This window comes from Neolamprologus brichardi, chromosome 5, assembly GCF_056152115.1.
Source record: "Neolamprologus brichardi isolate AB-2024 chromosome 5, ASM5615211v1, whole genome shotgun sequence".
NCBI lineage: Eukaryota > Metazoa > Chordata > Actinopteri > Cichliformes > Cichlidae > Neolamprologus > Neolamprologus brichardi.
Genome location: NC_142108.1, coordinates 3,537,228 through 3,549,905, shown reverse-complemented (window position 1 = coordinate 3,549,905; position 12,678 = coordinate 3,537,228). Strand labels below are relative to the sequence as shown.

The following is a 12,678-nucleotide window of genomic DNA, read 5'->3' as shown; positions in this document are numbered from 1 at the left end:
AGCATGATTCAGGTAGAAGGAAGTGAGGGACATTTCAGCTCAGAAACCAACACCAGAAGCTTCGCAGACCTTTAGAGAGGCCTCTGCCTTTGTGTGCTTTTGGCATAACAAACATCAGTGAATCACTGAGCTCACAACACTCCCTAAAACAAATGACTATCAGCCAAATAAAACTCATCAAAGCGCTCGTTGTCATGGCAGCCGTGCAGGTGACAGCGTTTTCAGATGTGAGCAGGTGAACCCAACAAAAGCTTCACACCAGCCTGGATGCTATTGATCACAACCGCCACTTGTGGAGGCTGAATAGTCCCACAGAAACCTGGAGGAAATGATGCTATTATCTCCCCGCGGCTCTCTGATGCAGGCCACATGAATAGGCTGACCACTTCAACGGGATGATTTTCATCTGGTGTACCTGTGTACATATGCAACACACCAAACATCCGCCTCTGCTTACTTCAGCACCGAGACCACTGGAATTATGTGGTATGACATAAATAAATGGAAAACTGGACATTAACAGAAAATATTTAATGAGTTCACTGCAAAAAGAAAAATGTATAGATTAACTGCATTTTTAAAACTATTATTATTAGCTACATATTGCTACATTTTTGGAGTATTTACAAAATTCATTCATTGCATTTTGACCACTATATGGTTTCCATGCAGGGTGAAACAAAGATATGATTTAAGGGTGAAAGACTACATTCACTCTGGTTGGGTCTGCTCTGGTGTAGCTGCCTGCCTGCAGAGCCTGCGGGATCACCGCTGCAGCCCCTTGTGGCTGCTGGATGACCCCAGTCTTTTCTAGGTGGATGCCACAATTGCCCCCTGCAGTGGGCTGTGGCTCCCCACACCTATTAAAAACTTAGATGGAGAAACCTTCTGAACACAAGCGCACAGTGTTGTTTTTTCCCCAGCAGGTGATGAAGCAGATTTTGTTTTTTCTCTCCATCCCTCTTCTGTTAACTTCCTCCCAAACTTCTCTTTCCTGTTCACCAGTCTTGACTGTTCTGATTCCAATAATGCAAAATGAAATAAATCAAATATGACTATTAGTTGGACCAGTATAGCAAAAGCTGCAATGGTCTAACGGCTGTAAAGTCTGTTAACTTATGGTTAATGTCTCTTTTTTGGGCAGAAGGAAAAAAGACGTTTGCTGATGGTCCTGCAGGCTAACATGAATTTTTTTTAATGACAAATTAAAAAGTGTGGTGTGCTACTGATCTAAAAGCAAAGTTTAACTACAATGCAAGAGATTTAAAGTCCCACTTTAACCAGTTCACACCATGTACACCAGTGTATTGCCAGTGTTGTGAATATCAGTCCAGTTAAATCCTATGACATTTACTAAGCAGCATATCCTTCAGCAGAAACACTATCAAGCACCGTATGACTAAGAGTAACTCGTACCTTTTTTTAAAATTTTACATTTATTACTCTTGAACTAGATGGAAATCTGTGAGCAGGTTCTCTTATTTCAGAATCCTGAAATCATTTCACACAAACTGGGTCACACAAGTCAAAGGCAGACGAAACCTGAAGATGGACATGCCTTTATTTAACGCTGAGTAGTCTCTACACAAAACAAACAAGCCATTTATACAGATGAAACGTCGTCGACAGCAACGGGAGCGCCGTCCTCCAAACGACACACGAGACAGCACAATGCAACAAGCAGTCATTAAATTACAAACTAAGTAAAAACACGACCAGAGCAATCCAGGTGGAAACTTGCCATTCGCTTATTTGAAACAGTCTCCAGGCTCTTGATGCATCACAGGTTTCTCTTGAAAACTGAAAACTCTGGTGCTTCCACAAAGCAAAGATAAATATTGACAAAGACATGAATATTCATATAAGTCAACTTATAAACCTGTACGAAGGATGTATGGAATGATGAAGGCATGGTGCTAACCTATGCACGCACCAGAATTGTGCATCCTTTCAAACGCTGGTAATGAGCCAATTTATAATAGATGAATCTGGGGGGTGGGGGGGTTGGACGAAGGGTTCGGGCCACCATCAGGTGCTTCTACAGAGGGACATCGATCCTTGCCCACCTAATTATTTGAGGTTACGGGTAAGGACGTCAAAAACAGCCCAAACACACACTCGGGAACGGTGTGTGTTTGGGCTTCTCCGAGAGTGACACGCTGGTGGGGCCCAATAGAAACATTAGCAGAGTAACCCCGCTGTTCAGCAGGCAGCTTTCACATCAGACTCCTTCAGCCAGAGCAGAAGACGCGCACATCTTCAGCCCTGACCATCTCCATTTACCTCGTAGCTCCCAGTCACACCGAGAGTTTTACATGTTCAGGTGCTCCTGAGAAATAAATGCCCTGTAAAGGGAGGGGCTAGAGGTGTAGTAGGGGAGTCTAACGTGAGAGCAGCCTGCTAAACGAGCAGGGTTTAACCTCAGCAACCGGACTGTGTGATGTCTCCACCAGAGCTCCTGGTCACATCCAGAGTGGTAAAGACCTAGAAGGTAAAGAGGACACAGGAACATAATTAACATCTTTAATGCCACAGGCATATTCTCATTGGTTGAAAAGGGATTGTTCTTAGTTCTGTGTGTTTGTTTAGTCATCTACAGCCAAACATGAAACTTCACACCAGGCTGTCACATTGGGCTAAACCGTCAGAAAATAGAAATACGATGTAAACCCATCAAACAAGAGGATCCTCAGCAGCCTAATGCACTGCCATTAGCACCAGTACGATTAACATAATGAATAATCATGTCCCCTAATTACACCAATTATTCCCCAAGCGTGCATCACCACACACACACACAATATTCAAACAATTCAGACACTGATTGTTTAAGATCTACCACGATGAACATCCTGTTCCAGGCCAAGATAAAAGTGTGAGACCACTAAAGACAGACATGCAAGAACTTTAAACAAGCCGTCTATGGCTGCTCTTTGGACCTGGTGTCTTATCCTGGCTGGCTGATAGGACAGCTGCAGACATACACAGCTTTCTTTCTGCCTTCAGCATATTTGCTGTGCAGTTTGTGTGCTAAAGGCGGCTCCAGTGTCACTTCCTGTTCTTACTGGCTTGACGAAAGTACTATTGCAACATGCTGTGGAAATTAACAGTTATTAGCTGTCATACTGGTTTGACACTGAGCTGTGCGGTCTGCCTCAATGAAAAACTGTGATTAATTTTACCGTCACTAAAACTTTGCTGAAATTATAGAGAACAGAAGGAACTGAAAACACTCTGAAAAGTTCATGACTCAAAACCGTAAATGGAAAATGACTAAATAAAACAAAAAGGGGGAGAGGGCGTTAGACAGAGAGAGAGACAGGAGGGGAAAAAAAAAAAAAAAAAAAAAGGAAAACCACACCATTGACCTTTAGGTCAAGGTCACTGAGATTTAAACTTCTCTCAAGATTTTTAGTAGATATACTTATACTATACTACTCAATTTAAAAATCCTGTGTCGCCTTGTTCTCATATTCAGTTTGGTGTCCATGATTGATAACTTTTACAGATGCCCCGGTTTGGACAGATTCTCGGATGCTGGCTACGTGTCTCACCCCCCCTAAAACAAAAAAACAAAAAAAACAAACCCCATCCTAAATAAATAAACGCAGGATCTGAGGTAGTCCACTAATACAGGAAGATACCCAAGTAAATAAAGTTGCAGCATTGTCTTTTTACCTCAGCACAGGTTGGGTGGATGCCAATGGTGGTGTCCAACTGTTCCTTGGTGACGCCACACTTCATGGCTGCACCGAAGCCCTGCGTCACCTCTCCTGCATTCGGTCCTAAGTAGTGGAAACCGATGACTCGATCCTGCAGTGTGGCATAAACAATAAAAATAAATCAGGAGCTCAGGCTGGTGGCTGCAACAGATTCAGGCACATTTGTCGGTTGCATTTTAGTTGCTCTGATCTTACGTTGTCTAGTTTGTTGCAGATGATCTTGGCGTAGCATTTGTTGTTGTCCCTGCCGGGCACGGTGAACTCCAGAGGCCAAAAGAGACTGTGATACACCTGAACATGAGACCAGAAACACATGAATGTAAAAGCTTCAAAACAAATGCCGTTCTGCTGTCCAACGTCAGCTCGCAGTCACAGATGTACTGAAGAGTTTGTATGACTCGAATAAAACACTAAACGCATGCATTTGCTTGATGGCAACCAAGTAAGTTAGAGACAGTTTCATTCAATCTGAAAGCAGCGACCAGAGCGCACAGTCGGCCGAGCCTCATCTGTCATCAACAATTAGCTGTTACCTCCAGGTTTTCCTCGCCGTAAAGCTCGATGGCTCTCTCCTCTGGCAGACCGCAGGAACCATACTCCAGCGGGGTGAAGACTGTGGTGGGAACATTGATGTAGTCACACTGCAAAAAAAACAGCATTTGGTTAGTGATTAACAAAATCTTGCTATGGAACACCAGATTCATCATGTGGAGCACAAAACACTCTGACCTTCTTTATGTCCTTCCCTTTCAATGGCTTACTTCAGATTTTAACACTATACCTCTTTAAAATAAGATTAGTCTTAATAGCACCTTAACATTCAGTTTCCATCCTACGAAACAGGTCTTTATGCACCTTAAATAGGTACTAAGAGACCGTTCAGACACTTTATGTCTGGTAGTATTGAGTTGGTTGTAGTTTAATGGACAAATAGATTTTAGGATGACAGTCAGAAATCATGACACAGTCACGTTGTACTTACTTTGACTGTTGATCCTCCGTAGAGGCGTCGGGCCAGCAGCTTGCCAGCCTGGATGGCTACAGGTGTCAGCTCCCACTTGCCTTCCAGAATGTCGCCAATGGCATGGATGTGGGGCACGTTGGTCTGCTCTTCATCATTCACAGGAATTTTTCCATTCCTGCAGGATGGGATCATCGAGCATACATTTAAGACTTTTATCCCGTTTTGTGACTTCAAATTAAATATCCGAGTGTTGAAGTTCAAAGTTAAGTGGGTGTAACAATAAAAATTAATGTGTAATTTTCTATTAACTGTGAATAACAGATATTTTCTTTATAATAAATCTTTACAATAAGCCTGACATTGTGTAGATGACTGGGGACCGTTATAGAAAGCACCAAAAAGAGTTATACACTCAGCAAAAAGCCTGCAGGAAACAAGGTTAAAGAGCACCACACAGATAAACGTTTGTGTGTCAGTGACAAAGCAGAAATGGATAACTGGCTATGCGGTCATTCATACTTAGCAAAAAGGAGAAGCACACTTGTAGTAGTATCCAAAATCACTGGCAGTATTCTGCACTGCGCAGGAGCAGAACAGCCACAGGCCCCTGAGCACAGAAGCCCTCGGGCTAACGCTGGGCTTCAACTAAAAATGGCTATGGTCATGAGACTCAGAACACTCTTTAAAGCTGGACTCATGCTGTCTTAATCCCTGCAGGCCTCACAACACAGGCTCAGCCATTCAGTTATTCACACAAGAGTGGAAAGAAAGCCTTATAGAAAACACTGCATTTCTATACTGGTATCAACAGCATCAATAATGAACTGCATGAACTTTTTTAATATAGATACTTCCGTTGTTCTCTCACTTAATACCAATGATTTACAGCAGTGTTCTCATCTTACCCACAAGCCACCCCTCACCTCCCCACCGAATTCCCCCAACACTCACACCAGGCAGCGAGCCCTGAGCAGCAAGAACTGCTGAATCACTGTGACTGTACTGCGAGCATTAAAGGGACAGGGGAACACACGTACAAGCACTCCGAGAGCAAATCAAGCCAGCTCACCCTGGGCGGTGTTTACTTTTAATTGTATTTTCTGTACATTCACTGTGTTTTCTCTGGTCTTCGAGAAGTTTGCAGTTGAGTAAAATATTATACTACAGTATATTTCTATCTCATTCCAAGATATAACACATTTCGGGGCCAATTGGACAGAAAGACAGATGTGAAATGTAAATGTGAGGTCAAAGGTCAAGTCTCACATGATATTTGGATGCAAACTTTTAAAAATTGTTTTAAAGATGAGACGTTTTATGAAAGTTTGATCTCATTTGACCTTGAAGGAGAGGCCCGAGGTCAAATGTGACAGGCTAATACCATATAAAGATTTTAAAATTTCCATGTGTTGGAATACACACCAGATTGTCACAATCATAGTTTCTCGGACCCACTCTACATGCCTACAGAAGCCACAAAAAAGTTTGACCTATCAAGTTTAATGATGATTTAATGACACGTGCAAATACACCCGAAACATGGCCTCCTCGGCAGTAACAACATACTGAACTTACTTTGGGTTGACTTTGACTCCTGCCATGTCCAGGCCGAGCTTGTCTGTGCATGCGTCTCGGCCCACTGCGATCAACACCTGAAGAACAAAAACTCAGCTTGTTAGTTTTAATACAGTGTGATATTAATCCTTTGTCACTGCCAATTGTTCCAGAGACATGGCATCTTCTCAACACTAACATGAGAGCAGATGATTACATGGCAGTATCTCAACATATCACATCATATCTTTGGTTGAGTTAAACTGTAAAAGTGGGAGTTTAAAAAAAGAAAAAAAAAGGAAAAGTACCCTAAACACTACGGAGCCCGATTAATATTAAAGTGACCACAGAATAGTGATTATTGCAATACTAAATGTCGTTTCTTTCACAGAAATAAGCTGTGAGAGAAACCGTTTACTCTTGTGGCGGAAATACATGACGGAGCAGAGAGAGGGGTGAAGGAAAACCGAAGCGATACATACAGTGTTGTACTCTCCCTCGATGATCTCGTCGGTTTCTGTGGACTTGGCGGTCACCTTCAGCCTGCCAGGAGTTCCTGCTTCAAGCTCCTCTATCTGACACACATAATTGAAGAGAAAAGGCTTAAAACATCATTCATCTATATGCTGATCAGAGTCTACTGACCACCTACTGCGTTCACTATAAATCAAAGGCTTTTACTGTTACTGCATTTTGTTGCCCTGTACCTGTGCAATGACAATAAAGTTGAATTCTATTCTATTCTATTAATGTTGGCCTATTAAGCACATGACCTGACAACATTAAAGATTACAGCTATTACCAATGCATGTAGGCATACTCCGAGATCAATAAGCTAAATCACGAACAGCAGGTTGTGTTCACGCTCACCTTTGTGGGTACATATTTACGGAGGAACTTGACACCATGCTCCTCCATGTGTTCACCAGCGCGGTTGGCCATGTCCTGGTCGAAACCCCTCAGCAGGATGGACCGTACCATGATGGTGACGTCGAGCCCGAGGCCGGCCAGAAAGCCGCCACACTCCAAAGCCACATAGGACGCTCCGATCACCAGAGTTTTCCCCGGGCAGTAAGGCAACGAGAAGAGGTCATCACTGTAAAAAAAAAACAAAAAACAAAACAAACAAAAACAAGGTGAAGTCAAAGCAGGTTTTTGTGCAGCTAGTTTTGCATACAAAGAATTTAGCAGGTGTGACACTTGCTTCTGCTGATCTAGACCTTCAGGTTATTTTTTTTTTTACCTCACAGGGTGTGGAGAGATGCTGTCTAATACTTATTCAAAGCCTTGAGCCACACTGCGGATTATTTAATAGAGCAAGGTTCATGATGTTGCTCAGTGCTGCCCTGCACTCTGTTCCTACAAGATGCTCACTCAAAATTTAAATTCATTTCTTTTTTTCCAAAGATTTTCAAATAAATAAATATTTCATGTCCCAACAAATAAATCAACCATATCCTGTATTACTGCTTATCCTATGTGTTTTCAGGTATGAGCAATAGGATGTGAAGCTTAATTTCAGTAGCTGACAACAAAAGTACCAAATCTGGCTGACTGTCCAACAACAGCTGTGAGAGCCGAAGAGAATCCCCGAATAAACCCTACCAAGCCCAGGCTTGTTTCTTACATTCTTCAGAAAGCTCTGGTTTAAGACCTTGTGGAATAAATGAGCCTCTCTGCCAAGACAGGAGCATAATCGTCAAAGACACCTGAGGATAATCTCACAGCATTCACAGAGCAGGCAGACAGACGGCTGCTCTGAGGCACAACAACCTGCTGGATCATATAAGGGCAGGTTTGTTTTCAGAGATCACACCCTAAGGAAGTGACACTTATTTCACCCATGAACCCATCCACTGGTCTAAAAAGGAGCGCTGGGTGGAGCTTCAGTCACTCACTCACACTATAACATAATTTGTCAGATTCTGTGTACTCAGCACGGTGCTGTCACCTGGTGATGCAATACTCCTTGTCTCCGGGAATGCCCAGGTAACGTGGCCTCTCGCCCGTAGCCAAAACAAACTTGGCTCCTGTGTAGAACGTCTCCTTCCCTCGTTTGTTTGTAGCCTGTTAGGAAACAAACAGATATTTTGACACACATGCAACATAACAGGAAGTCTTTTCAATGTAGTGGATGTTTCTGAAACATCTGCTTTTTGTGCAACTAGTGAGGTGATTGCAACGACAGCCAACAACTTCTAAACACCGATAAGTATTTTTGAAAAGCCTGTTTAGGACACAAAAATAACAGTTAATGCAACAGGATGATTTCAAAGCTGACAGCTTACACAGATTAGTAACAGGTTGCGAAATGGTAACATGAGCAAGCAGAGAACGAAGACTTTATTAAGTTATGAAACGACAAAACCTCTGCATGACTTTATTGAAGATTCATTCTCATTGAAAGCAGTCGGTTACCTTGATTTTGTGTGGTTCCACAAACTCTGCATAGGCATTGACATAGTTGACATTCTTGTCCCTCAGTGATACCCTGTAGCCCCAGTTCAGGGAGCCAATGTAGTTGTTAACAGCAGTCTTCATCGTGTCCCAGTTGTGTTTCACTGAAGACAGAAACAGACACTCATCAGTAGAAGCACTTGAAAGACTACGGGGTGCCTCCTAAATGGGCTCGCCTCTGATTTACCACGGCAAGCTGGTGTGATGTCACCCCTGCGTGACCTTCTGGGTCGGTCCCCTGAGCCCTCACCTTTCTCATCAAACTCCCAGCCGAACTTGCGCGCGTCCTGCATGGCCGTGGACAGCAAGGCCGTCTGGTGCATCAGCTTCTTGGGAATGCAGCCTACGTTCACACATGTTCCTCCAAGACCTAATCGTCACAGCCAGAGCATAGAGAAACTGTCGTTTAGCAGCCACAACAGATCCAGACAAATCCTGCGTCAAAAGTCTTACTAAAAGGAAGTAACACATACCCCAAGTGGTTCCTTTTGGTGTGGGCACAACGTAGTCCAACACCATGACCTTCTTCCCCAGTGTAGCAGCTTCCTGTTGTTAAAAGAATACATCTTACTGCTGTGTTGCACAGTTTTATGGAGCAAACAGAAGTGGTGTAAGTGAATTACATCATCAGCAATAGTTTCACACTAGTTCTGAGAAATCACCAACCACAGATCAAGAACCACCTTGCACTATATTTCATTATGATCACACATTTTAGCCTTTCATAGGTTTCTGTTTTCCTGTCATTTACACTAGTACTCTAGTTTCTGTCCTGTTTATCATATAAGTGTGTGAAAATCCCACTAACAATCCTCCCAGAGACAAAGCCTGCAAATGTCTGAAGTTACAGCTGCCCCCCACACAAGTACAAGAGCTGTCTGTGGGATCCCCAGTTCACACAAAGCAGTCAAATCGGAGCTAAATACTGAATTCTGACATCACCTTCGAGCAGGCCAAGCCTCCAGAGCCGCCTCCGATGACGATCAGGTCGTAGTCGTAGTCTTCATTATCGCTGTTAAGCAGCTGCCGCAGGCTGCCGTCTTTATGGGCCTGACACAAACAGCAACACGACGTTTGTTACTGTAGCACTTAGCAATGCAAATCATTTCAAACACAGTTAAAAAAAACAAACAAAGGGTACACTGAGCTTTTTCATACTAGGCGTTGCTATTAACAGATATCCCAGTCCAAGTCGGATATTAGCACTGCCACCCATTATCTGACGTGGATTCGTATCAGCAGTGTGTTAAGCGAGAGGTAAATTTTGCCATTCAAGTCTCCGGGGGATGCTACCGGTCGGGATAACATTATTATTTACAAGTAACTAGGTCTACAAAGATTAGCTGCAGCCATTTTACTGAATGTTTCTGAATATTTTCATTAAAGTTTCTATTATTTCTTTTTCCTGCAGCTGTATAAAGTGTATGAGACGACCCTGTTCAGGCACCCCTGATGGAATAATCACCATAAATCTTTTTCTTTTTTTTACATTTTCAATGAGTTTCTCACAGCTTGGCTTAGTGGCATCATACGCTGACAACCACGTGGTTTGTTTTCACCTCTTTCCAGTTGTGACAAAAATAACCAACCTATTTCTGTTATGAGAAGAGGCCATTATGTCATATTTATGCCACAAGAAAAAACAAGTTACATCTGAGCTGCGAGACGACTTTCATTGCTTACCTGTAATGTTTTGTCACAGCCACCGATGTGCTTCTTGTTGATGAAAACGTTAGGAACCGTTTTCTGTCCGGTCATCTCAAGCAGCATCTCCTGGTAGCTTGTCCCATTATCTGAAGAAGGGGGGGTGTATGCATGGCAACAAGTTTTTCACATGCTGAAACTCAGCCATGCATTGTGTGTTTATACCATCTTTGATGTGCAAATGAAATACAAACAACAAAAGGGAAGGGTAAACCTGTAATGTGTACTGCTGTAATAAACACTTTCCTTAGCTGACCCTGTGCTGACTTTTACTGCACATTATGACCAATTATAGCCTCTGGTAATTAAGTTTGTTAGGTTTTCCACCGATTAACATTTAACATCCACCGCGTGCAACCCACCTCTAGCATTAAACCTTGGTAATTAACTCAGCAAGATAGGAGCAGTGAGGTACAAGTGCACTGAGATAATGGCACAGGGCCATCTTCGGTGAATGAGTCAGCACATTTTGTGCTTCTGCAAAGACAGCCCAGACCGTGTGGACCAACACGGTGAACCAGGACAACGTCTCCGATATGGGAACAGAAAACCGAATTAACTACTGTGAAAATGTTATATATTAAATTAGCGCTTTGAAACTGACAGCACAAAGCAAAATGTACATTAAACAGGAAGAGGCTTTCAACAGACAAATTAGAAACACAGGCCTTAAACAAGCAGCTGGACTGTCATGAGTGAATTATTAAAAACCTACACTAAAATGTTACCATAGCCAATAAAGCTAACAATAAACATGTATTGTTTTAGTTATACCAGGTCACAGACAAAGATGGTCTGTCCCCTGTTTATACCTGTATCTTTGTAACTTATTTGCTGTAAGAAGTGAAACATTTGTTTTGCTCAACAGAATCTGCAGTTTTAAGCCTTTAAATGGAAAACTTCATACAACGCTATAGCTAACTATAAAGCACTTACTTTACACTACTCCCAGCTGCTTTTTATATAGTTATTCACGATCTGAATAATACACATAAAGCTACTTATGGGCAGCCACAGAGTGTAACAGCTGCTGACAAACACATTAAATATCCCTCACAGCGGCTATCAGTTACCTCACAATGCTCGTCTTACCCATAAGATCCAGCTCCACCACATTGCACTCGACTTGCAGTTCTTTGAACAAGTCTTTCACCTGAAAACACAAATAAGGTAAAAGATTAATCCTACATCAAAGGCACACAAACTTGTCCGCACGTTAGAACATTTCATACTAACAAATATTTCATCTTGTAACTGTCAGGTACGCCTTTGTGTCCAGGTTATGGCGGCAGAAGGCAGCATTTTAAAATAGGAGAAAAGTATGAATTTTAAATAAATTAGCGCAGCTTTTTAAATACAGTGCGTTCAGAATTTACAGAACATTGTAGCGAATCACTAGCAGAGTTAACTAAGAACAATACGATATGTAAAGCTGACTTTTTAAGGAGCTCGTTCAGAGGCGGCTAAAGCGTCCCAGGCTTAAATATATAACACTGGATATTTATCTTCCGCCATTGTCGACCTAACGTAAATTACATTAAAGGCTATGCTGTCCGGTTTTGTTTTTGTCATTTAGCGAGCTTATGCGTAATAGTAAACTTCTAGCCACCAAAGTTGATGACTGCACTAACGCAGCAAGGCCAAACCAGCAATTAGACCAAGCCCGTGTACTTCGCGGGAGAAGGTGGAAGTTTCTGACCGGCGCGGAGCCTCTACCGCCTACGACAAACTAAACGCCTTACCTTTACACAAAATGGGCAGTAGCTTTTGCTGAACACAATCACTTGACTGGAGTCGATAAGCTCTTGAATCTGAGATTTGAGTTCCTTCTTCCCGCTGTCATTTTCGACGGGAGGCATTTTCGAGATATTTCCGTCTGCCTGAGCAGGGCAAGCTTAGGTAGACGGCTGGCTACGGCTGGTGGGAAAAAAACGAACAAACCGCCTCTCTCTGTACAAACTCGAGAACAGATCTAAATCTGTCGAGTCTGTTTACCAGAGAAAGTACTTCTAAAAAATATACTCGAGCCGCGGGTCTATCCCCGGATCTACTCCCTTTGCTGTCACCAGCTAGTCTACCAACCGCGCCAAACGTCTTTTACTATTTCTTGTCTCGTTACGGTGGGTGCGCTCGATCTGAGTCACCGCGCTCACCGTGCGCTCCCTTGCTAATCACTACGGGCAGGAAGAACCCCTCCCGCTCGGGAAACCTTGTGCTATAAAACGCATCTACCTATAAACGTCACAGGGTCGGCTAATTACATGCCGTAAAGTACAA

At 42.8% G+C, this 12,678-nt stretch overlaps 1 protein-coding gene across 2 annotated transcripts; it reads right to left on the bottom strand.

The window, feature by feature from the left end:
* Positions 1–1,538: 1,538 nt before the first annotated feature.
* On the bottom strand, positions 1,539–12,514 carry txnrd3 (thioredoxin reductase 3). Of its 2 annotated transcripts, none has more exons than XM_087840502.1 (16): positions 12,144–12,514; positions 11,494–11,554; positions 10,381–10,490; positions 9,640–9,747; positions 9,171–9,243; positions 8,885–9,067; positions 8,659–8,801; positions 8,192–8,307; positions 7,111–7,336; positions 6,723–6,815; positions 6,262–6,338; positions 4,705–4,861; positions 4,256–4,363; positions 3,918–4,013; positions 3,679–3,813; positions 1,539–2,484 (listed from the first exon to the last, which is right to left on the bottom strand). In XM_087840502.1, exons 1-16 carry the CDS (start codon positions 12,258–12,260, stop codon positions 2,416–2,418), a joined length of 1,872 nt encoding a protein of 623 aa, XP_087696628.1. In that variant the 5' UTR covers positions 12,261–12,514; the 3' UTR covers positions 1,539–2,415. The 2 variants fall into 2 exon arrangements, with proteins under 2 accessions (XP_087696628.1, XP_087696629.1); XM_087840503.1 differs by having other exon boundaries at positions 8,948–9,067; positions 12,144–12,513.
* Positions 12,515–12,678: the final 164 nt, after the last annotated feature.